Consider the following 25,000-nt stretch of genomic DNA (forward strand, 5'->3'; position numbering starts at 1 on the left):
TTACAACATGGTTTAACAGCAGAACAACAAACGCTGTTGATCTCAACATCATATCACTTCTATATTTGGACTGTTCTGGGGGGGGGGGGGGCAAAGACTGACACTGAAGGATTGGTTTAAAATTGCCAGTCTGGCACAGCCCCAGAACCTCACCCCCCCCAGGACCTCACCCCCCTCCCCCCCCCCCCCCCCCCCCGAACCTCGACACCCCCCAGAAGGGGAAAGGACCCACCAGCAGCAAAAAACCAGCAAGTTTTAAAAAGTCTCTTGTATCTCCTGTTGACCTTTGACCTTGCCAGGTGTTGACCTTTGACCTTGCCAGGTGTTGACCTTTGACCTTGCCACCTCCAGGCACCAGGATGGTTCATCGGCGCCCAGACAGTCTGACCTTTGCAGGAACGGCCAGGAGTGCTGCTGTGCTGTGTTCTGTTCTTGGTTCCTCTCACCAAGACTCCAAAAGACGGAAGAACGAAGCCACAAGCAGCTGAAGGAAGGAGAAACGCTGCAGAACCTGAATGATGAGCAGCAGAAACGACGCATCTGTTGCACATTCGTGCTGGAAGAAGCTGGCAGACAGCAACAAAGGAAGTGGAAGAAAGCGAAGCGCCGTGGGGGAACGAGGAGAAACGGAGACGATGGGCGACACAACCAGCCAACAGCTGCAGGACAAAATCAGCACCGTGAGGAAGAGGAGACGCTGAGACGGGAAGAATGGAAGAAAAGAGAAGAGAAGCGACACAAAACCAACAGATTAGACGCGATTATATAAACGTGACTTGGTAAAAGCCTCGTTTGTGAGGAACGGAGGGAATAATAATCACATAACGAGGAGCAGCTGAGCAGCACTGAGCTGTGGGAGGCTGCTGGTGCCACAGCAGGGGGCGGCCCCAGCCCGGGGCCGCCCCAGCCCGGGGCCCCGCCTCCGCCCTGCAACCAGCTGAAACATAGAGGAGCCTCCAGGAAAAGGCCCGGAAACGCTGCTCTGACCCACTGGGGTGGGTTCTGATCCACGGCCAGAACCAGAGTTTTCGTAGACCATCGTCATGTGCCGATGCTCTTCCTGTTTATTCCAGACCCTCCAACCTTCCAAAGTCACCCTTCTGCTAGTAGAACCGCTCCGGCAGCGAGCCGGGCCAATATGGACCCTGACGGAGGCTGGGATGAGCTGGATTAGCTTCTAATAGCAGCGCCGGTCGGTCAGGGGGACTTTGGGATGGAATTCAGAAGAAGGTTCTGCTTCCACTTCAAATCTGTCTCACAATCATCTTGGAAATGTTTCTTTCATGTGTAAAGATGCTCTGTCCTTTAAAACACTTCAAGATCAAAGAGAGAAGCTCAACCCCATCCTAAAAGTCCACTTCAGGGGTCGAAAGCACATCTGGATTATGTTGTTGAGATGCTGCTGCTGCTGCTGCTGCTGCTGCTGTTGCTGCTACTGTTGCTGCTGTTGCTGCTACTGTTGCTGCTACTGTTGCTGCTACTGCTGTTGCTGCTACTGTTGCTGCTACTGCTGTTGCTGCTACTGTTGCTACTGCTGCTGCTGCTGTTGCTGCTACTGTTGCTGCTACTGTTGCTGCTACTGCTGTTGCTGCTACTGTTGCTGCTGCTGCTGCTACTGCTGCTGCTGTTGCTGCTGCTGCTGCTACTGTTGCTGCTGCTGCTACTGTTGCTGCTGTTGCTGCTACTGTTGCTGCTACTGCTGTTGCTGCTACTGTTGCTGCTGCTGCTGCTACTGCTGCTGCTGTTGCTGCTGCTGCTGCTACTGTTGCTGCTGTTGCTGCTACTGTTGCTGCTGCTGCTGCTGCTACTGTTGCTGCTGCTGCTGCTACTGTTGCTGCTACTGTTGCTGCTGTTGCTGCTACTGTTGCTGCTGCTGCTACTGTTGCTGCTGCTGCTGTTGCTGCTGCTGCTGCTGCTACTGCTGCTGCTGCTACTGTTGCTGCTGTTGCTGCTACTGTTGCTGCTGCTGCTGCTGCTACTGCTGCTGCTGCTGTTGCTGCTACTGTAGCTGCTGCTGCTGCTGCTGCTGTTGCTGCTGCTGCTGCTGCTGCTGTTGCTGCTACTGTTGCTGCTACTGTTGCTGCTGCTGCTGCTACTGTTGCTGCTGTTGCTGCTACTGTTGCTGCTGCTACTGCTGCTACTGCTGCTGCTGCTACTGTTGCTGCTGTTGCTGCTACTGTTGCTGCTGCTGCTGCTGTTGCTGCTACTGTTGCTGCTGCTGTTGCTGCTACTGTTGCTGCTGTTGCTGCTCTTGCTACTGTTGCTGCTGCTGCTGCTACTGTTGCTGCTGCTGCTGCTCTGCTACTGTTGCTGCTGCTGCTGCTGTTGCTGCTCTGCAGTAGCATTGTTCATAGCGCCTCCTGCTGCAGGTGTCAGTGTCTCTTCACAAGCATGAAGGAGACAATGGATCCAAATGTAAAAAGGTCTGGATGGTGTCACTCAGCAGCTTGGCTGTATCCATAACCACATGCTGCATGTTCCCACAGCTGAGGGGCCAATCTTTGAATCTTTGAATCAGTTTATTGGTTCATGCCAGATCATCCAGTCATCTCCCTCCTCCTCTGTCAGTCTTTTGATCTTGACTCATCAGTCAGTCAATATCGTGTTATTTCTCAATCGTCTGCTTCCCTGATTAATAATTAAGTCTAAAGAGCCAGATAGGTGCCTGTAGCCCTTCTCTAACGGTGGCGTGTGCGTCTGCAGGTACTACGCCATCTGCTGCCAGCCTCTGGTCTATCGTAACAAAATGACGCCCATGCGAGTGGCTCTGATGATCGGCGGATGTTGGGTCATCCCCACCTTCATCTCCTTCCTGCCCATCATGCAGGGCTGGAACAGCATCGGCATCGACCACGTGGTGAGTCTGCAGGACAGTTATTTTCTAACCCCGGAACACCGATGTCACACGTAGCATCACCATCATGTAGGTTATTATTGCTTCAGTCGGACTGAATTCATCCTCAGTATCGTCCAGTTTCTTTGATAAGGCGCCCGTCAGGTGACCTTCAGTCTTTGATCTCTGCCCCCCTGTGAAATCTGCTGGCAACATCTTTAAGTGTCTTTGTCTCAAGAGAGTCTGAGGAACGTGTGTCTGGTTCCACCCTCTGAAGGATGAACCCGTTGAATCTGAGGCTTTGCTCTGTCTGTGTGAGTTACGACTGAACTCACAGAGGACGTCGCTGAATTAATACATTCACACTTTCACACGATAAGGATTCAAATGACACCAATCGTAAAATGTAACTGTGGTCGTGTGACAAGCAGAAACTGTCCAACGTCCTACCGTCTCTCTCCAGTCCTTCTTTAGCGTTGCTAATATTTCTGGGATTTGCTGCCACCTGGTGGTTCTGGGGAGCTGCAGACTAATTCCTGGGTCATACTACCTGTCTGTCATGATGTTGAACACCTAAACTGAAGCGAGTTGGAACAGATAACAAGTTCCCTAGATGAGCACGACTGACATCAGTAAAGTGATAATGAGGGAGGAGCCTCTACTGGTTCAGTGCCTCGGCCAGCAGGGGGCGACAGAAGCGCTTCAGCAACAACATAAACAACTACATGAATGTTGAACGGACACAGAAACGGAGAGAAAGACAGCTGGAGAGAGCGAGAGTGATTCCCCAGTCACTTCTTAACCTCGCTCGCCCCCTGACTTCCATCAGTCAGTCAACAGGAAGAAGGCCCGGCTGGTTTGTGGCCAGTCTGTCATCCGTCTCTGTGGGTCTAATTAGAACTGCTGCGTATTGGGAGGAGTGGCCCAGTTCTGGCTCCAGACCGGCTCCAGACCGGCTTCTGTCCGTCCAACGCAACATTTCAGCTGATTCGTTCCATCACACCATGAAATGATTCTCATTTGAATTGTCCAATCAGAGCCTGAATTAAATCCATTTCAAGGTTAAACCTTTTCCTGAAATTAAAAGAATTGGTCATTTCCTCCTAATGAAGTTTAATCAGCAGTTTACAAATTAAGCTCATTATTTTTTTAATCATTTCAGACTGTCCAATGATCAACTGTTTAAATATTCAAAGCTTTTTTAATTCTTTTTGCCTCACATTAAATTTAATCCTGGACTTTAAACGATACAATTCTCAAATTCAATCTGCGTCCCAAATGAATTTGCCCAGACATTAATTAGCAGAACCTCTGAGGGTCCAGGTGAGACCTCCGCGTGACCTCCGCTGCAGCTCGCCGGCGCCATTACGCGCAGCGCCAGACGCCGCTGCGTCCTGCCGCGACCCTCTGGCAGGTCAACGCGAGTGTCCCCTGAAATTAACCTCTGCTGGTGTGTGACTGTGTTCATGCAGGTGTGTGTTGGGTTTCTAACACGGTTCCTGACGTGACTCTCCTCAGATCGAGGAGCGGCGCCACAGCGAGGGCAGTAACTCCACTTCCTGTGTCTTCATGGTCAACAAGCCCTACGCGCTCACCTGCTCCGTGGTGGCCTTCTACATCCCTCTGGTCCTCATGGTGCTGGCTTACCAGAGGATCTACGTCACGGCCCGAGCTCACGCCCTGCAGATCAGCATGCTGCAGCGGGCGGGCGGCGCGGGGGGCAGCTCGCCGGGCCCGTCCGGCGTGGCCGCGGGCTCGTCATCAGACTCTGCCGACCATCAGCGGAACCACCGCATGCGAACAGAAACCAAGGCAGCAAAGACCCTGTGCATCATCATGGGCTGCTTCTGCCTGTGCTGGGCGCCGTTCTTCATCACCAACGTGGTGGACCCCTTCATAGACTACACGGTGCCGGACAAGCTGTGGGCGGCCTGCCTGTGGCTGGGCTACATCAACTCCATGCTCAACCCCATCCTCTACGCCTTCCTCAACAAGTCCTTCCGCCGTGCCTTCCTCATCATCCTTTGCTGCGGGAGGAGCCGCTACCGAAGACCGTCCATCCTGGGCCCCCGCGCCCCCCGCACAGCCACTCAGATCACCAGCTCCACACACGTCCTCAGGTAGGTCCTCCTCCACCTCTGCACGAGCTGTCTTTGGTCTAGCATGTAGAACGCTGACATCAGGTCTGTAGTCATAGGTCACATAGGTCATAGCTCACCTCTTATTTTGGTTGTCCACTGAACCTCTGAGACCCCAACACCTCTGTGCAGCTCCCAGTCTGTTAAACCTTTAACTGGGAGTCATTTATGGCAGATATGTGGAGCTACTGATGCTGCACCTTCTGGTTCCACACTGCTGAACACGCCATGGTAGATGTCAAGAATGGTCCAATAACGTGAAGCTCTGGTTTAGAGTTTAGAGTTTCTGTCGTCGTTCCCAGTTGTTCTTGGCTCAGCCGTGAACGGCCTTTGTCCATTTGGGGCTGAAACTGTTGCTGAGAGCTTCAGCTACACAGAAAGTATTGAGATGCTTGACGGGCTTCTGCTGCACATGCTGTGTTGGACACCTGTGGACACCTGTGGACCCTGTGGACACCTGTGGACACCTGTGGACCCTGTGGACACCTGTGGACCCTGTGGACCCCCCGAGAGGACGCGAACGCCTGGTTACACACGGTGCTGCCAGAATTCTCCTCACACATTATGTGCAACAGCTGCCCTTGAAGATCTTTGATCTTACCTCTCTCGACTGAAGCGGGTCCTCCTCCATGAGGGTGTTTCTATGGAAGCCCAGAAAGGACAGAAGGGCTTTCATTTGAACTTTTGAGCCCGCATGATGTCACGGATGAGAACGTCTCCCAGCCCATCACCAATCAGCTCCAGCGTCGCTCGTCTTCCCGGGGCCGCGACTGTGGGTGGGCGCCAGAGGTCGGGGGCGTGGCCACGAGTACGAGCCAACGTTCACTGGGTCATCTGATCAGTTTAAACTCATGAACCTTTGCTTCCATCAGGTCTGGGTGGGCGGGGCCTATCCTGGAAGTGGCGTGTAGCCAGATGATGGTTTCTGTGTTTCCTGGTGCTTCATCTGTAGCATCTGCAGTCATGAAAATAGTTCTCAGAACTGTGGAGGAGCTGTTCCGTGTTAGCCACGCCCCTTTAACCACGAGCTCGCCTTGTCTGTGCTGCATGTGTGAGTGGAGTCTAGGAGCTTTACACACTGCATGAGCACGTGCACGAACTTCAGGAGAAATACGATCGCCTGATCTGTCAACCGTGTTTATGTCTCAGGGCATGTTGGGGTTGCCATGGAGATGTGAACATCCCAGAGTCGTGAGCCATTGGATTCAGATGACACCTGTGCCCCAGAGAGCGTTCGGTCCAACTTCGGGATTTCCAGACTGATGAGCACGGGAACTGAACATTTTCTCCACATGGTTGCAAATGTGAGAATCTGTTCCTGACATGAAGAAGAGACGACCTCAATGTTCTGAAGCGTTGAAGCTTTGAAGCTTAAGCTTTGAAGCTTTGAATCTGAAGCTTTGAGGCTTTGAATCTGAAACTTTGAAGCTTTGAATCTGAAGCTTTGAGGTGCAAAAATCTGGGAACCAGAATCCAGCTCAGGCAGAATCAGCAGCTTCTATTGGTGAAGCTCCTGAGGAGCCACATCTGGTGGTTCCACATCTGGTGGTTCCACATCTGGTGGGTCCACATCTGGTGGGTCCACATCTGGTGTTCCCTGTGCTTTGGTACCAGCAGCGATGGTTTGTGGCTGCAGAGCCGAGACAGGTTGGATGGTGATGATGGTGATGATGATGGTGATGGTGATGATGAGGATGGTGATGATGATGATGAGGAGGATGATGGTGATGATGATGGTGATGATGATGATGAGGATGGTGATGATGGTGATGATGATGGTGATGATGGTGATGATGATGATGAGGAGGAGGATGATGGTGATGATGATGGAGATGATGATGAGGATGGTGATGATGAGGATGATGATGGTGATGATGAGGATGGTGATGATGAGGATGGTGATGATGATGAGGATGATGATGGTGATGATGATGATGATGATGATGAGCAGGTCTCTACATGGTCAAGAGGAGGAATCAGGCACAATTTGGACCGGATGAGACGAGAATATGCCTTAAGGTTGAGAGTAAACAACAACAATGGAAAATATAGGAAATCCTGACGAGGACTCTGATGTAACTGAAGTGATGTTGGGAAGAACTTGGCCTTGGACCATCTGGTGGTCGCTGAAGTTCTGGTGGTTGTGGACCAGCTCGTGTTGATCCGACTCTATTTCATCTAACGGTGAGATGATGGACCTCAACCATGAAGCTCCATTTCCACATGTTCTGCTGTTTCTGCTCAGTTCATCATTCACACACACACACACACACACACACACACACATACTTTCACAGACTCACATGCACACACACACACACACACACACACACACACATACTTGCACACACACACACACACACACTTACATGTACACACACACACACACTTACATGCACACACACACACATACTTGCACACACACACATGCACACGCACACTCAGGCTTATATACTTAATTTTGTCTTTCTTTTTCTTCCTTAAATTTCTTTCTTTATTTCTCTTCTACAGAAGCTGGAAGCAGCTAATTTTGTCGTTTTCATAATAAAGACTCATTATTGATTTTTGTCAGAATATTAATCTGATCTCAATATAACAGAAACTTTACGGGATGGATTTATTATCATCAGATGATTGTTCAGGTTTCATCGTTAGAGCTACAACCACAGCCACAGTAGCTACAGCTACAGTTGCAGCCACAGTAGCTACAGCTACAGTTGCAGCTACAGTTGCAGCTACAGTTGCAGCTACAGTTGCAGCTACAGTTACAGCTGCAGCTACAGTTGCAGCTACAGTTGCAGCTACAGCAGCCACAGCTACAGTTGAAGCTACAGTTGAAGCTACAGTTGAAGCTACAGCAGCCACAGCTACAGTTGAAGCTACAGTTGCAGCTACAGCTGCAGCTACAGTTGCAGCTACAGTTGAAGCTACAGCAGCCACAGCTACAGTTGAAGCTACAGTTGCAGCTACAGTTGAAGCTACAGCAGCCACAGCTACAGTTGAAGCTACAGTTGCAGCTACAGTTGCAGCTACAGCAGCCACAGCTACAGTTGAAGCTACAGTTGCAGCTACAGTTGCAGCTACAGCAGCCACAGCTACAGTTGAAGCTACAGTTGCAGCTACAGTTGCAGCTACAGCTACAGTTGCAGCTACAGCTACAGTTGCAGCTACAGTTGCAGCTACAGCTACAGTTGCAGCTACAGTTGCAGCTACAGCTACAGTTGCAGCTACAGTTGCAGCTACAGCTGCAGCTACAGCTACAGTTGAAGCTACAGTTGCAGCTACAGCAGCCACAGCTACAGTTGAAGCTACAGTTGCAGCTACAGCAGCCACAGCTACAGTTGCAGCTACAGTTGCAGCTACAGCTGCAGCTACAGTTGCAGCTTCTTAGCTGGGCTCTGCTCTGTCATTTGTCACAAGAGAAGATGAGTCAGAGTAAAGGGTTTGTGGTCGCTCTGGGCTTCCGTAGATCTCTTTTTTCACGCTGTAGTCCTCTAAATCCAACTGTTCTCTGATCCAACTGTTCTCTGATCCAACTGTTCTCTGATCCAACTGTTCTCTTCTACACATCTCTTCATACCTCCGTCACCCTGTTTCCTCCTCATCACTCCTGATTTTCCTGATCTTCATATCCTCTCTAATCTCCTGGCATGAGGAACCCTCCACTGACCCTCCTCTCTTCTTCCTCTCCAGCGGCTGCTCCTCTGCCTCCAAGCTGTTGCTCTGGTTCTGCAACACCAGACCAGTGCCTGTGTAGCTGCTGTGTGTGTAGGCCGTCTCAAGGCTCCACCAAGTGAGTCTGCTCACGCACACACACACACACACACACACACACACACACACACAGTCATCATCATCATCATTATCATCATCAGTGATTCAATGCACCTAAATTATGACGGGATTCCAGTGGGTCAGTGTGTGTGTGTGTGTGTGTGTGTGTGTGCGTGTGTGTGTGTGTGAGACTCTGATGCTAGCAACATAAATAAATAACCATTTGCTCCAGTGGCAGAACGAGGGAGAGCAAAGCTTTTATCCAAGTCTCTGTGTGAGAGCAGTCGAGCATGAGGAGGTTGAGGAAGAGGAGGTTGAGGAAGAGGAGGTTGAGGAAGAGGAGGTTGAGGAAGAGGAGCTCTGGCATCTTCAGCTCACATCGGTTCTTCCAGACGTTTTGGAGCATTCGTGCGAATTATTGAAGCATTTAATGCAGATTTGCACCGTTGGATTTATGTGGTAAAAGTCCTTAACATCAGGTCTTCAGGGATCTGCTGGATCACTGTCCTGCTCAGAGAACATGGTCAGTTCATCTGAGGTAACCACACCTAACTATTCAGGTGATCTGATGTCTAGTTAAACTCCGCCCACTCCTCCCACCTGAGCACCAGGAGCTGATGTCAGATCAGGGGCTCTGGGTTCTGTGGGAGGGAGAAGCTGCCTCCTGCATCTGCTGCAGACAGCAGCGCCATTTTCAGAGCTATCAGTCAACGTGGTCATAGCTCTTTAAATGGTACTGCTGTAGGCACGCAGCAGAACCACCAGCAGAACCACCAGCCGGCCCACATGCCGGACCACCAGCAGAACCACCAGCCGGACCACCAGCTGGACCACCAGCAGAACCACCAGCCAGACCACCAGCAGAACCACCAGCCGGACCACCAGCTGGACCACCAGCCGGACCCACCTCCTGCAGCCGGACCCACCTCCTGTGCTACCCTGGTCTGTGTGGACATTTGGACTGTTCTACTGGTGTCTGTTCCTGTACCCTGCCCACACACACACACACACACACACACACACACACACACACACACACACACACACACACACTAGGCTGATTACTGAAATATGTGTGTGATAAAACAGATCTCTCGTCAAAGATCAGAGCTGTGGCTCCATATCTCAGGTGCACCTACTGGTGCTGCTAACCAGTGTGGAACCGGGTCTTCGGCTCTTGGTGTGTGCACATCTGGGTGGAGGGAACAGGTTGTGACATCAGCAGGAACTTGTTGTCCTCCCAGAGTCTGCTTGTTCGGGCCTGGAGGAGCTGGTAAAGCCAGGGGAGCAGAACCTCCATGTGAGGGGGTTCTGCTCCAGCAGCTCTGGCCCACGTTTAAACTCTCATGTAAACTTTATCTCATGCAGTTTTTCTCAGCGTTTCCGTGACAACACCTCCTTATATCATCGCTCGAAAGGTCAACGGCGGCTTTTTGAAGTTAAAAATAAGAGAAGTTTCTCCCAGTCGGTGGCCAATCAGAACGCGGCGTGTTGCGCTGGCGTGCACGGATGCATGCGCGTCGCAGGTTCCCCTTCATCCTCCAGAACCTCCATCTGTCCCGTTAGTTCAGGCGATATCGATGCTGAATAATTAACAATCAAGACAAGATGATTCCATCCATAAATTAAAGGTCAGGACATGTCGAGCACCTGTTGCAGGGAAATGTCGCCTCAGCTCTGATTGTGTCTGGTTACCATGGCAACAGCTAGGTCCGTTCCAGGTCAGTCATGGAGTGTTGAGTCGCGCTGGTGTGGTGTGTCTGTTCCAGCCAGATGTTGGCGTTCCAGCCAGATGTTGGCGTGGTGCTCTGGGATGCTGAAGGAAACTCCAGGCTGCAGAGCTTCCACACATTCATAGCAGCTTTCATCTGATGTTTTAACTCAATGCTCAAAAAAGGACCGGAGTGAGGAATGTTGTCCTCTCTTTGAAAGTGGTCCCAGGGAGACCCCCCCTCCCAGGGAGACCTCCCGTCCATATTCAGACCTCCCAAGGTGGACCTCCCTGACTGCTTCAGACTACATTTCATGGGTGAGGAGGACGTGCGGGATCTTCTCAATGTGGATGTTTGTTGTTGACCCATTCTGAGGTCTTGATGGAAGATGCACGTCTGGCTTCAGAGGTTGTGAGGGTGCACCCAGGGGTGCTTGTCCTGCTTTTCAGAAATATTCGTAGTAATTTTACATTTAATAAGTCCCCATGAGACAAAGATCCCAGCCTCAGTGACTCCTGCTTCAGCTTTGAACCTGTTGGCTGCTGGTTGTTGGTGGGTGCAGATGAAGATCTTCCAGACAGGAGGAAGCTGTGGTGATGGTAACCCCAACCCCAACCCCATACCCCAACCCTAACCCCATACCCCAACCCTAACCCCAACCCTCTAACCCCAACCATAACCCTAACCCCAACCCCAACCCTCTAACCCTAACCCCAACCCCAACCCCAACCATAACCATAACCCTAACCCCAACCCTAACCCCAACCCCATACCCCAACCCTAACCCCATACCCCAACCCCAACCCTCTAACCCCAACCCTAACCCCAACCATAACCCTAACCCCAACCCCAACCCCAACCCTCTAACCCCAACCCTAACCCCAACCATAACCCTAACCCCAACCCCAACCCTCTAACCCTAACCCCAACCCCAACCCCAACCATAACCATAACCCCAACCATAACCCTAACCCTAACCCCAACCCCAACCCTCTAACCCCAACCCTAACCCTAACCCAACCCCAACCCTCTATCCCTAACCATAACCCCAACCCCAACCCCAACCCTCTAACCCTAACCCCAACCCCAACCATAACCCTAACCCTAACCCCAACCCTCTAACCCCAACCCCAACCCCAACCCTAACCCTAACCCAACCCCAACCCTCTAACCATAACCCCAACCCCAACCCCTAACCCCTAACCCCAACCCCAACCCCAACCCCAACCATAACCCCAACCCCAACCTTAACCCCAACCCCAACCTTAACCCCAACCCAACCCGAACCCAACCCTAACCAGTGTGGGAGGAGCTCTGGTCATTCTGCTGAGGGAACAACAATAATCAGCTTCAGACGCAGTGAAGAGGGAAAAGGCTCCTTCCAAAGAAGATCTGCTTTAAAAAAAACTGTTAAATATAAAACTCCTTTGATCTTTTATTCAATTATTCCTCCTTTCAATCAACATTGTTGAGCCATATTAGCGTTGATTATATTATGTAAATATGATTCATAACGATCCAGAGATGTAACCGTGATGTAAATCATCTCATTGACACAATAATTTCAACTGGTGATTCCTTCTTCACACTTTGAGCCCTCGTTAACCCTCGTTAACCCTCGTTAACCCTCATTGACCCTCGTTAACCCATCTGGCTCTTGCCCTGCTGTAGTCTTGCTGTCTGGAGCTGCTGAGGAGACCCACTCCCACAGAAGTTGACTTGTTTCCCTCGACCTCGTCAGAAAAAACACTTTATCCTGTCTTGACGTCTTTACAACTTTACGTCTCTTCAATCATCAGCTCCTTTTTCCTTGGATATTTTGGAAAAGAATCATAAATTCAGTCCACTTTTCCCACAGTCACAAGTGGGAAACATTTTTTGAGCTAAGGTCATCCCCCCATCCCGTCCCCCCCCCCCCTTCCTGCAAACAGGCACACACACACACACACACACACACACACACACAGTTCCTCACTATGTTCCTGGCAGCCGGTGATCTTCTGAAGACTCAAACACGCAGCGTAGAAGGTTGCTTCCAGGTAAGGGCCTCCTCGTTGGTCACATCCAGGACCTTGAAGTGGGCCACCCTCTTCACACAGTCCCCACTGATGAGCTGTCACGTTGATCTAGTTTATGGGTACTGGAGATGGGGGCCGTCTCTGGGCCTCAGGTCTGACAGAAGGTCAGAACCCACCAGCAGATGGAGCCTGGAGCTCCCAGGGTTGTTAGTTTCTGCACCAGCTTGTGAGGTCAGTACGGTGTTGAAGGGTTTGTGGCTGCTGCATCCTCTGGTCTTCCTCTAGGTCAGGGGTGTCCAAACTTTTTGCAAAGAGGTCCAGATTTGATAACGTGAAGATGCCTGGGGGCCAGTAGATCCTTCTGATGTTTTTTTAACCAGAAAAGTTACATGCAAATGTACACTATTATAAAACAATTTCCATTGTCACAATTCTCTTTATTTTTCAAATGGCAGTGTAACCAAATATAAGCCACTCAGGCAGACGTGAACACCTCTAAAAACACAATTCTGCCTTTAATTCATATCTGGAGAGTCAGATAACATTGAACACTGAACTGTATGGAATACCTTAAATGCCATGATTGGCCCCCGGGCCGGACTTTGGACATGCCTGCTCTAGGTGAACTGGTGTCCACTGGTTGTGACTCCAGACCAGCCTGTCAAAGCGCTGTGTGATATCTGGAGTAACCCTCTCCGGGTTCTCCTGCCTCTCCGGGTTCTCCTGCCTCACCGGGTTCTCCTGCCTCTCCGGGTTCTCCTGCCTCTCCGGGTTCTCCTGCCTCCCCGGGTTCTCCTGCCTCTCCGGGTTCTCCTGCCTCCCCGGGTTCTCCTGCCTCACCGGGTTCTCCTGCCTCTCCGGGTTCTCCTGCCTCCCCGGGTTCTCCTGCCTCACCGGGTTCTCCTGCCTCCCCGGGTTCTCCTGCCTCTCCGGGTTCTCCTGCCTCCCCGGGTTCTCCTGCCTCCCCGGGTTCTCCTGCCTCCCCGGGTTCTCCTGCCTCCCCGGGTTCTCCTGCCTCACCGGGTTCTCCTGCCTCCCCGGGTTCTCCTGCCTCTCCGGGTTCTCCTGCCTCTCCGGGTTCTCCTGCCTCCCCGGGTTCTCCGGGTTCTCCTGCCTCCCCGGGTTCTCCTGCCTCTCCGGGTTCTCCTGCCTCCCCGGGTTCTCCTGCCTCCCCGGGTTCTCCTGCCTCCCCGGGTTCTCCTGCCTCAGTGGACACCATACCTCATGTTCCAGCAGTGATGGAGGAACATGAGGGTTTCTTTGGTGGCCGTGAGGTTTGGCCTGTAAATGGTGGACGGCTGGACCAGACCCGAGTCGATCCTCCATCATTCCATTGAGTCAAAATTGGCGTCTTTTCAGAACCAGTAAAACCATTCCAGACCAGTGCTGGGTCAGACTGAGCTTTGTAGGAATCATTCCCACGTATTTATTTCCTCTGAAGCAGACAGTCGCAGTGAGTCCAGCTGAGGGTTTGATGTGGGAACCGGTTCAGGTTCTGCTCGGCTGGGACTTCTCTTTGAAGAAGCTTTAACCTTTGAGGCCGACCGAGGCGGCAATTTCACGGCCAGTTTGGGAGCAGGAAGTGGTGCTTTCCTTTGGTCGAGGGGTGTGTGCCCATAATGGTGCAGGCGCGCGTGCTCACACACACACACACACACACACACACACACACGTGCACCAGAGGCCTTTAGATCAGAAGCAGCTAATTTGACGGCAGCGCCCAGGAGCCTGGTGACGTCTGCTGATCTATCTCAGCAGTTGATGGTGAACATTCTGATCACCGATGTTCCGTCTCAGCAGTTGATGGTGAACATTCCGATCACCGATGTTCCGTCTCAGCAGTTGATGGTGAACATTCCGATCACCGATGTTCCTGTGTGACCAACACCTGAGAAGATGGTGCCACAGGAATTCTTAGAGTTCATGTCTTCTGTCTCTTCTCAGGTATTCTGTCCTTCACAATGGGAATCACGCAGACCAGGAGAAAAAGTGTCTCCACGGCAACACAGAGTCGTACGAGTCCTGCTTGTGACGAGTGGCGACTCCTCGGTCACGTGTCTGATGTCTCACAGCGAGTCTCCACACATGAAGACCAGCACAGAAGAACCGGAGCTCCAGAATCCACAGGCCAGTGTGCAGCCGCGTGGATTTGACCTGCAGGTTTTATCATGCTGGTTCCTCGTCTGTGAGCCCAGAGAACTCGAGCAGAACCAGAACACGAATGTGATGGTCACAGCAGGACCACTGATGGTTCTCTGATGTCCTCCAGAGTCCTCCAAGACTCGGACTGTTCCTGTTGCTTCTCAGATCGTCTCAGAACAGTCATGTAGCTCCAGAACCCCAGAACCTACAACCTAGGAGAGAGTGGACCCGGACCAGCAGGCGAGGGTGGAGGACGTGTCCAGCTGCCTGTCTGCCTGCCTGTCTGTCTGTCCGCCTGCCTGCCTGTCTGTCTGTCCGCCTGTCTACCTGTCTGTCCGCCTGCCTGTGTGTCTGTCTGCCTGCTTGTCTGTCCAGCTGCCTGTCTGCCTGCCTGTCTGTCTGTCCGCCTGCCTGCCTGTCTGTCTGTCCGCCTGCCTGTCTGTCTGTCCGCCTGCCTGTCTGTCTGTCCGCCTGTTTGTCTGCCTGCCTGTCTCTCTGTCTGCCTGCTTGTCTGTCCACCTGCCTGCCTGTCTGTCTGTCTGTCCGCCTGTCTACCTGTCTGTCCGCCTGCCTGTCTGTCTGCCTCGACGTCAACATTGACCCCTGCTGGTCTCGTGCGCCCCCTGCTGGTCTCGGTAAAAACACCAACTGGCTTCAAGAGCCAGAATAATTAAAGGATCTAATTGGAGTTAATCAGCCGACAGGCTCAGATATTGATTAGATAAGTAGAATAATGAGGACAAAGTCAATAAACATTTTCAGTATTTATATGGAGCGAGAAGGAACAAACGAAGCCAGGAGCTCCACAGATGCATCAGCTTCATTTTATTTATCTGACTTTCTTCACCTTCTGCACCTTTAGAAGCATTTGGCCTCCTGAACATTCACCTGTCAGGACTCACTCACAGAAATACGCCGATAATTAAATATTTAGCAAACTTGATTCACAAAGCGGATCTGAAAAGGTCAGCAGCAGCTTTCTGGGTCTGTTTTAAAGACTTTTTCTGCTGGAGTCTCTGTGATGTGATTGAACATTTGTGTTTCTACTCTCACCTCCAGCAGAAAAGAACGTCTGTCGTTGTCACTCTGGAGTTGCACCTCCAACCACATGTGGGAAGTTTAGGCTGATTTAGCTCCTGTTGTTAGCATCACCCATTAACACATCCATGTTAGGAAGGGTGTGTGTGTGTGTGTGTGTGTGTGTGTGTGTGTGTGTGTGTGTGTGTCTCCATCTCTTTGTGGTATTTATTATCCCACAAACTTTCTGAAACACCCATATTTATTTTCACGTATCTGAAGCAGCTAAAAGCTTCTTTCAGGAGCTGAACTGTGTCCGACTTGTTTCTGTTGCTATGTGACAGTTGAAATAAAAGCTAATTGGAGATAAAAGAGGTGATGATGATTGTGTCTGGTGATGCTGCTGCTAGCGTCAGCTAACGAGCTGATTAAAGCGCCATTAAAGAGCTCAATGACAGAGCGGATCCACCTCTGATGGATTAAGATATATCAAACAGGCTCCAGAGCGGATCTCTGACTGGATCGCCGAAGGATCAGTCAGAGTCAGTCGAGGAGCATCCAACAGCATCCAACATCATGCAGCAGCATCCAGGAGCATCCAACAGCATCCAGGAGCATCCAACATCATGCAGCAGCATCCAGGAGCATCCAGCACCTCCGGCTCTGTGTGTACAATGTTTAATGTCACCTGCATCTTTTAACAGGAAGCCAACTCACCTCCTCTGATGCTGAATTGGTTCCTTCCTGTTGAGCAGTTGGATGCTTTGACTTCCCTAAATCTGAAGGCCCCCTGACAGAACACTGCAGCCCTTTGAGGTTGATCACAGGTCTCATCAAACCTCTGCTGGATCTGAAATGGAGGTCGGTTAGAACCTGTTAACCCGTCTGACAGACTGCTGGTGGCTTGTTGTTTCTGCCCCCACACCAGCCTTTTATACCCCATCCTGCTCCTGGTTGGAGGTACGATGAATATTTGCTCTGAGGGAGAGGACGACTGGGCCGCTGGTCCTCGGCTGCTGGCTGTAGACAGACAGAATTTCTTAACGCTGATGAACAATATTTCAAAACAGGTGAAATCACGTTCTGCTTCTGGGTTTGACCTTTACCACCCAAAATCTAAGTGTTAATCAAGTTAAAAAAAAACCTCCCTTAAAGGTTAAAAACGTACACATTTAGACGTGAACTAATCATAGCCAGAGGATTTTATTTGTTGGTGCTTCTACAGAATCAAACAGCAGAAAGAAAAGAAACGAGTGTGTTTGAATGGAATCTTACTTCTTTGATATTGTTTGATTAAAATAAGTCCACAGCTAGTTCATCTTGTCTCACACTATTGGCCCATTTCTGAGGATTATCATTAACCCACCTGAACGTATTAATTACAACATTGCGCTTCCAGCAGGTGTCGCTGCGGAGTCATCATTCGTTTCTGAATAATGTTGATTTGGACGTTCAAACTCACTGCGCATGCGCAACCCTGCTGCCACTAATGACCCCGTGACGACAGCAGCCAATCAAATCACGGCGGGTCAATTTAATTGGTCGCTAATGTTAGCTGCTTTGCTAACGAGCACTAACCCTCTCATCAGTCCTCACAATTCCCGATCATTTGATGGAATAATCGGCCGCGGGTTCACACAGTGAGTCTAATTTTTAATATTATAAAGGTGTATTTCTAATGTAGCGATTACGCTCATGGTCGGCAGCTTCCGGTGTGTCACGTGTCCACTCATGTTTTAGTCAATTAAGATGATTTTCGGTAAATAACTCACTTGTTCTTTGTCCACGGCTCTCCTTGGTGATCCTAATATGACGATTGTCAGATTTAAAGAGCGTCAATAATTTGGATAAATATGATCTTCAACCGTCTTCCAGAAGGTTCAGTCTCCTCAACAGTCAGAGCTCATTTATTATTATTATTATTATTATTATTATTATTATTTTCATTATTATCGAGATGAGGAGTCTTGAACTGCTGTGCAAGCATCACAGCTGGATAAGTGAAGGCTGCTGGGGTCAAAGGTCAAGGTTTCAGATCAACACATCTGTATCTGATCATCTTCACGCGTCTTCATGAAGAGCTTGAAAGACCCATGAAGGACACGCAGCCTGAGGTCTTCAGCTCCTCCGGCTGCGTCCCATCAAGTTCTGGAGGAGGGCGGACTCCTCAGACCTTTAGATCTTCTTCACAGCTTTGGTCAGGGTTGGCTCCTCACAGCTGTTCTGACATCTGTCCAGCTGTTCTGACACCTGTCCAGCTGTTCTTCTCAGTCTCAGGTTCTGCAGGAGAAGTGATGCTGCTCCGTCTGTCTGATGATGTCCCTCTGATGATGCTCTCAGCTACACCACCAGTGTCCTCGGGTGAGACCTGCTCTTCCAGCTCCCCGTCTTACGTCCTGGTGCTTCTGTCCTGTTTTACCTTCTCAGGTCTGATAAAACATGAAGGTCCTGCTCTTCTGTGGGAACTTTGATGGAATATGGAATTGTCCCTGTTGGACAGCAGAGACGTCTCTCAGACTAACAAAGATCTGCAGTGTCACTTCCTGGTGTCAAACCTTTCAAACCAGATGTTGTTCTGAGCAGGTTGACATGATCAATAATTAGATTGGTTAGTATCTAATCAAATCTGATTTCACAGGTAAATAACCCACTTCCGGGCCAACGGCTCCCCCTGGAGGCAGCGTGACGTCACTACAGCACGGAGTCTTCAAAAACGATAGAATTGAGCTTTTTGATCATCTTTAAAATGTGGAAAATTCTACTTTTATTAGCACAAGAACGGTGTTGCAATGATCTTAAGAGTGATGGGATTCTAACATAGTTTTGCTTTCAGGTTTTCCTGGAACGAACGTTGTAACCAGGTGAACTGCAGGTGTAAATGTGAGGGGTCACATCAGAGCTCATGAGCCCAGGAGGATCCTCTCTCAGGTCCATCTGGAGTCTTCAAGAGCTGCAAAGGTGAAGAAAAAGTGATGTTTGCTTGGAATGAAACTCCATCCATTGCTACACAGTCATCAGTTAAATCAACGTCTCCTGGCTATTTACCGATCATTGGGAATCATGGGAATCATTGGGAATCATGGGAATATCTAAATAAATAAAGAAGGGCATTTCCATAACTGTGAGATGTGAAACCAGTAAAGACTGGAGCTGCTCTCACACCAGTGCAGCCCGTGTCCCTGTCTGCTGTACTGGGGCCTCCTGGACCTGGTCCCGGTCCTGTAGTCTGGACTTGGGCTCTTTAAATACAGACAATATAACACGTGTCCCGTCCGCTCGGCTCTCGAGGACGTCCTCTGTCTCACTGGGTCTTGAACTAATGTCATAGAGCTCAACATGCACAGTTGTGATCAAAGCTCTCACGCTTTGTTGTTTGTTGTTGACAGGGACGTGGACGGGGACCCGTTACCAACCGAACAGAAACCAGGTTGATGAAGAGATGCAGGAACCCAGCATCTGGCAGATTAAACACGTCCTACAACGAAACGGCCTTTCAGCCTGAACTTTGGCTCCAACCTTCTTTCGCCGTGTTTACCAACGTAAGAGGACAAACCCATCACGTCCTCACCTTCTGCAAACACAAGCGCTCCCTCTGACGGGGCTCCAGTCCCAACCTGCTCATTACCACACAGCCTCAATCAGCCCATTGAGAGGAGAGGATTTGGACCTGGAAACATCTGAGCGCTTGGAATTTTGACCTACAGCAACACGTCCTCTCAGTGGACCCGTGATGTCTGGACACGTGCAGGAGACCACATGTTGGAGCATAAAGGGACCCTGGTCCAGCTGAGGGACGAGACGTTTAGGCTGGATATGAAGATATGAACCCCTCCCCCGAGCTCCTGCCCCCCCCTAAACTCCTACCCCCTACCCCCTCCCCCCCCCACCCCCTAGCTGCTGCGCCCCCCCCCCCAAACTCCTGCCCCTCCCTGAATGGGAACGTAAAGAGGCTCTAATGAACAAAATGGGCTCCAAAGGCACGCCGGTGTTGCAGAAACATGTTTGTTAATCTCTTTAACATTTGCTTTCATAATCTCCGTTGCCAACGGAGCAACGTTGGACCTGATGGACGGCGTCTGCGATCGAGAAGAAGACCAGCGTCCCCGCCGCAGCGGCGTGCGTGCTCTGGTCGGGGAAGAAGCCCCCCCTCTGCAGGTCGTCCAGCACTGAGGGGTTACACTGGGCCAGGACCACTTTAACCCCCACGGCTGCGTAATCCTTGCGGACCTCCTTCAGCGCCGTCACTCCGGCCGTGTCCACAAACAGGACGGCGCTGCAGTCGATCACCAGACTGTGGAAGGACCGAGGGGGGGTCATCAAGGTCACGGCTGCCCCGCCCTCATCGTCCTTCAGGCTCACATTAGGAGCTCCTGCCAGGTCCGCCGCCGCTTTCTTCTTCTTCTGGAACTTGAGGCGCTGAGCCTTCTCCTGGAGGGGGTCCAGCCCCGCCCGCCGGTACAGGGAGCGCTTGAACAAGCTCTGGTTGGCGTAGTAGATGGGAGCCGCGTATCTGAAGACCAGCACCCCCGGGTGGGTCTGCAGGCCGCGGTACGCCGCCAAGGCCTCGTAGTGCTCCGTGCTGGGGGTGCGGCCCAGCTCCAGAACCTGAGCTCGCTGGGTCCGGCCCAGGACGCAGAGGGCAGACGCCATCACCCCCACCAGTAGACCCAGCTCCGTGTTGACCAGCGCAGAGGTTGCCATGGTGACCAGCCAGACGGCGGCGTCGATGCGATTGACCCTCCACATGCGGGGGATGTCGGCGAACTTCTGTAGGGCCCCACGGAGGTTGACCACGATGATGACGGCCAACACGCATCTGGAAGAGAGAAGATGTGAGAAGCTTCTAACTGGTCCAGAGCAGAGGCGCTGGGACTGGTTCTGTCCCGGCGCAGGGACACGCCCTCGTTTACAGAGAGACATATTCCGACCTCTCTGATCAGAACTGACCCACGCCACGTGTGCCGAGCGATAACCAGCAGCATCCACTCTGAACTGGAACGCTGACGTTTATCAGCGTTTGTCAAACTAACGTCAAACCGCCTTTTTATGGAAAACCAGATAAGCTGTGGAAGGATTGAGCGCAGTCCCATAAAGCTGATAAACACGGGCGTTTACCCCCCCGAGCCGAGTCTCCGTCCGTCCATACTGGTTTAATAACAAGCTACAGATGTGGCCCAGTGGGGAACACGTCAGCACCGTTGGTGCTTGTCTGTCTCCAGCAAATATGATTGTTCATGATTGTAAATAACTACATTTCCCACAATCCTAGCTGTTAGGACTCAACAGGAGGCTCTTCCTGGCCTCCACCTGCTAGTTAAAGACTTCTCGTTCCGCCAAACCGTCGCCACCTGTGCTGACGCAGCTGTGGTTCTGGATCTGTTGCAGATCCTCCTCTAATATGGGGAGCGGATCATCGTCCACAACGTACACTTAGCAGATCGGGCGTGAGCGTCCGACTCAACTAACCGACACTCACGAGCTGCTGGGACCAGTTTAACCAGACAGACGTGTTGTTTCCAACACTGAACAAACACGCAGGTTTGCAGCAGCTTCTTACTTCTGGAGGGAGTAGAAGAGCGGCGCGATGAGCAGCAGCACCAGCAGCAGCACCAGGCCGCTGACCAGCCCCGACACCTGGCTCTGGCAGCCCGTCGACTCCTTCACCAGCGTCTTGGTCAGCGCCGCGCTGGTGCTGAAGCAGTGGAAGAAGGACGGGAGGATGTTGCAGAAGCCGATGGCGTACATCTCCTGGTTGGCGTCCACGGAGTAGCCGTGCTTCTTGGCAAACATCTCTGACAGAGAGACGGTGATGGCGAATCCCACGATGGCGATGGAGAAGGCGTCGACGGCCACGTTGGGGATCAGCGACCACATGGGGGCCCGGGGGGGCAGGAAGCCCGTCGGGATGACCCCCGCCACGCTGGACCCGTAGTTGTTGTAGAAGTCAGCAAAGTGGGAAGCCAGCGTGGCGATGATGACCACGAAGAGCTCGAAGGGAATGGGAGCCTGGGTACGAGAGGAGACAGCGTGATCTCACCTGCCAGAGATGTTCGGTCTGGACATCAGCTGCTATCTGTTAGCCTGAATGCTAACTCTCTAGCGACAGCTGGCTGTCAGTCACGTGGCGTTAATGATTCGTGAATGATTCGGTTTACCTTTAGCTTAGCTTTGAAACGATCGTTGATCTCCTTGGTAGGAATCAGGATCAACAGACAGACCAAACTGGTCACCAGGTCACAGACGTTGGTGTCTCCCAGGTTAGCAAACAGGTTGTACCAAGTCTTGAACAAGGTGAACCAGCCCTGAGGCCGCGGGAACTTCAGGCCAAGGATGTATTTGACCTGTGACGTGAGGATGGTCAGAGAGGCCCCTGTGGCGAACCCGCTGAGAAGGGAGTCCGACAGGTAGACCGAGACAAAGCCCACCTGGAAAATCCCCATCAGCACCTGTGGGACAAACGGGAGACGTCGAGTCAACTTGGATTTGCGTTGTGTGAGCGGACACTCGTGTGGGTCGTTGGCGCTCACCTGGTAAACGCCAGCAGTGAACGTAACAGTCGCGCCCACTGTGATTGCGTAACAGCTTCTGTCACAGTCCACACCGGATGTGTTGTTCCCCAGGGCGGCCAGCAGGGCGGCGCTGTCGTTGCTACCGACGCCGCTCCTTTCCGTGAGGTACCCTGCTAGCGCTAACTCCCTGTCAACGACCTGCCCCACGAGCAGGCAGAGCACCCCGAAGATCCCCACAGAGATGTGCTTGGAGGTGCCCAGGAGGGCGTAGATGATGGAGGCAAAGAACGAGGTATAGAGTCCGTATATGGGGTCCTGGCTGGCCAACAAGGAGTAGGCTATGGACTGGGGCACCAGGAGGATCCCAACGATGAGTCCCGACATGACATCGCCCAGCAGCCATTCCTTGAGCCGGTAGCGTGGGAGCCACTTCAGGATGGGGAGGAAGCCCAGAACTTTAGATCTGACCCTCTGTGGTGAACAAGAGCAGCACCTCTTCAGCCGCCGAGACGTGAGGGACCTCCACGATGCGGGCGGCTGCTTCTCCACCCGCTCCAGGACGAGAGCGTGCTGCTGCTCGCCCTCGTCCCCCTCTCGGGCCACGCCGCCGTCGTTGCCCAGCAACACCATCTGCTGCCACAGGAAGAGGCGGAGCTCAACTCTGTCCTGACTGAGCTGCTAATCAATCACCTCTGAGAAGTGATTAATAACTGGCGCTAACGTACTGAGAGACGATAAGATAAGGTCTCATTGGTCCCAGAGAGGGCTGATATCAGGGCAGAGGTAATTCCACTAATGAAGGATAAACACGTCAAAGGATCAATTAAGTTGCCTGTTGTGAAATATTGATTAGTTCAGCTTTGGCCTTGTTGTGATGGAGTGAACGTGTGTAACTACAGTTGCTAGCAGCTCCCAGCCTGACCTGCATATCTGGGGGGGGAGGGGGGACGTCTGAAAATCTTACACCATAACACCCCCCCCCCACACACACACACACACACAAACTCACTCCACACACACACACACACACAAACTCACTCCACACACACACACACACTCACTCACCTCCCCACACACACACACACTCACTCACCCCCCCCCCCCCCACACACACACACACACACACAAACTCACTCTCTTCCTCAAATGTAAAACTAAAAAAGTCGAGTGTAAAAGTTATCACACTTTAACCGGACTACACACATTTAAAGTATCCTCCAAAGTCCGTTGACGTCAGAGTAAAGCTATAAATTTAACCCAGATGTAACATTTTAATCCACTAAGTTGTCTGTCAGCGTCTAAAGTTAACTTCAGCTTTGGTCGTTCCGTCCCGGGTCTGAATGGGACCATTGTAAACAAGTTGTCAACGTGGACACCGGTTCCCCTTTAATCCGACTACAGCGATTAACAGGGAGGCGCTTTTCTTTACTCCTTTAATCCTAAATCCCAAATGCTGTTACTATGGCAACCCTCTGAAGCTCACCTGAAGTTGTACGCTGACGGCTCCCGGAGTTCGGTTCGGTCGTCTTCAGAGTTCTGATGTCTTTCCGCCTCGATTTCATCTTACTTTACACCGCCCCGGAGCAGCGTGCGTCATGACGTCACACGCCCTCGCGTCACGCGGGCCGCTTTGACAAAGATGGTCTTTGTGCGTCGATGCTCCGCTGGGAATAAAAACCAGTGCCATTAATATGAACCGAGAAGTATCGTGTTAAAATGTAACCTCGCGCTCGGTAAAAGTGTCGCTGCTATCAGATCTACTGGTAAACGTCTGCGCACATGTTAATCGGGTTACCGCGCTCAAATATACAGGAATTGATCTTGTTAAATCATCACATATATCATATACGTATTACATTACATAATATACATGTTAAATATGCCTCAACATGATAAACGTGACGTTTCTGATATTTTCTAATCATTCTGAAATGTATTGATTCATCAAATGTGCAGTTTATATTTTGGTGGTGTGGTTTTCACACAGAGTGAGAGCTCCCTTTAATCCCCTTAAATCCCGCAGATTTAATGTCAAAAGGTTTCTTTTCATATCAGCAGTTTATGGGCTTCTGAGTTTTACTGCTTGTTATTCTGAGGCTCAGGTTCCTCCAGAAGATCTGTTAGTGGTCGCTGGAGGGGGGTGCAGACGAGGAACCACTGAGTGGAACCTGATGCTGCTGCAGCAGCAGCTTTACAACAATAGTCCGGCTCAGGTGGATCCTGGTTCTGATAGTCCACATGACACCTGCATTTAATGGAGCCTTCCACAGTGGTTGGATTCAATAGAGTCTCAGGAGGACAAACACCTTCATGAGAGAATCCTTTCATTTTACAGTTTTCTCCAGGATGAGACGGAATCCCAAAACTTAGTCAGTTAACACCTTAAAGTGTGTTAAACTGATGTAAACTGTGTGTTAGGCAGTTTGATGTGGATCAGTGTGTTCCCTCACGAAGGGGAGAGGGTGGCGCCATTCGACAGTTCCGTAATCCCACGACTGGATTGGATTGATACGGGTTTATGACCACACATGACCATTAAAACCATCCTGGTAATCTCTCTTCTCACACACCTGCGGCGTTGGTTAACAGAACAAACGGATTAAACAGACCAACCTTTCGGGCAGGTAAATCTACCAAATCCTTCATCGTATATGTGTTGGACATTAACCTTTAGGAGACTAGACGGTAGATGTTTGTCCTTCTTTACATCTATTATTATTTATTTGGTGTTTTAGTCGTAGCATCAGTGTTGGTACAAATCACTCTTCCTTCTCTGAAATCTGCCCTGTCCTGTCCCGTCCTGCCTTGTCCCGTCCTGTCCTGTCCTGCCTTGTCCCGCCCTGTCCTGTCCTGCCTT

At 51.2% G+C, this 25,000-nt stretch overlaps 3 protein-coding genes, 3 long non-coding RNA genes and 1 other non-coding gene across 13 annotated transcripts in view; 4 read left to right on the forward strand and 3 right to left on the reverse strand.

Moving 5' to 3' along the window:
- htr4 (5-hydroxytryptamine receptor 4) overlaps nt 1-14,957 on the forward strand; it is a 44,699-nt gene extending 29,742 nt beyond the window's left edge. For 2 of the 6 annotated variants that reach the window (XM_029847189.1, XM_029847188.1), the window contains 3 exons: nt 2,704-2,857; nt 4,352-4,953; nt 14,420-14,955. In XM_029847189.1, coding sequence (XP_029703049.1) covers nt 2,704-2,857; nt 4,352-4,953; nt 14,420-14,507 — 844 coding nt within the window. In that variant the 3' untranslated portion in view covers nt 14,508-14,955. Of the gene's footprint in view, nt 1-2,703; nt 2,858-4,351; nt 4,954-6,120; nt 6,276-8,664; nt 8,767-14,419 lie in introns of those variants that run through there. The other 4 variants (XR_003890759.1, XR_003890758.1, XM_029847186.1 and 1 more) reach the window with 4 other exon arrangements.
- mir458 (microRNA mir-458) lies at nt 9,420-9,494 on the forward strand. Its single transcript, NR_105299.1, has one exon. It is a non-coding gene; the product is annotated as a microRNA mir-458 (primary transcript).
- Nucleotides 14,958-15,316: 359 nt separating the features above from the next.
- LOC115252385 (uncharacterized) lies at nt 15,317-17,564 on the reverse strand. The gene is made up of 3 exons (XR_003890829.1): nt 17,407-17,564; nt 16,573-16,654; nt 15,317-16,484 (listed from the first exon to the last, which is right to left on the reverse strand). It is a non-coding gene; the product is annotated as an uncharacterized lncRNA (long non-coding RNA).
- A 2-nt stretch (nt 17,565-17,566) lies between these two features.
- LOC115252384 (uncharacterized) lies at nt 17,567-19,135 on the forward strand. The gene is made up of 4 exons (XR_003890828.1): nt 17,567-17,995; nt 18,273-18,382; nt 18,468-18,592; nt 19,021-19,135. It is a non-coding gene; the product is annotated as an uncharacterized lncRNA (long non-coding RNA).
- Nucleotides 18,375-19,476, reverse strand: LOC105418808 (uncharacterized). The gene is made up of 2 exons (XR_965848.2): nt 19,203-19,476; nt 18,375-18,584 (listed from the first exon to the last, which is right to left on the reverse strand). It is a non-coding gene; the product is annotated as an uncharacterized lncRNA (long non-coding RNA).
- A 141-nt stretch (nt 19,477-19,617) lies between these two features.
- slc26a2 (solute carrier family 26 member 2) lies at nt 19,618-24,224 on the reverse strand. Of its 2 annotated transcripts, none has more exons than XM_011619540.2 (5): nt 23,627-24,224; nt 22,162-22,776; nt 21,790-22,080; nt 21,192-21,640; nt 19,618-20,450 (listed from the first exon to the last, which is right to left on the reverse strand). In XM_011619540.2, the coding sequence occupies exons 2-5, from the start codon at nt 22,771-22,773 to the stop codon at nt 19,649-19,651; spliced, it is 2,154 nt and encodes a 717-aa protein (XP_011617842.2). In that variant the 5' UTR covers nt 22,774-22,776; nt 23,627-24,224; the 3' UTR covers nt 19,618-19,648. The 2 variants fall into 2 exon arrangements, with proteins under 2 accessions (XP_011617842.2, XP_003978276.2); XM_003978227.3 differs by having other exon boundaries at nt 22,162-22,773; nt 23,627-24,223.
- The window catches only part of pde6a (phosphodiesterase 6A, cGMP-specific, rod, alpha), a 9,815-nt gene continuing 7,584 nt past the window's right edge, over nt 22,770-25,000 (forward strand). Inside the window, exon 1 of the mRNA XM_029847767.1 lies at nt 22,770-22,926. The gene's annotated coding sequence lies outside the window, so the exon portion shown is untranslated. The remainder of the gene's footprint in view (nt 22,927-25,000) is intronic.

This window comes from Takifugu rubripes, chromosome 14 (assembly GCF_901000725.2).
Source record: "Takifugu rubripes chromosome 14, fTakRub1.2, whole genome shotgun sequence".
Taxonomy (NCBI): Eukaryota; Metazoa; Chordata; class Actinopteri; order Tetraodontiformes; family Tetraodontidae; genus Takifugu; species Takifugu rubripes.

Bases quoted from the DNA above. Each gene is read 5' to 3' on its own strand.
- slc26a2 (XM_011619540.2), bottom strand. From the start codon at position 22,773: ATGGTGTTGCTGGGCAACGACGGCGGCGTGGCCCGAGAGGGGGACGAG. The intron at 22,081-22,161 runs GTGAGCGCCAAC...TTTGTCCCACAG, and splicing joins TCACTGCTGGCGTTTACCAG to GTGCTGATGGGGATTTTCCA. The intron at 21,641-21,789 runs GTAAACCGAATC...TCTCGTACCCAG, and splicing joins GTTTCAAAGCTAAGCTAAAG to GCTCCCATTCCCTTCGAGCT.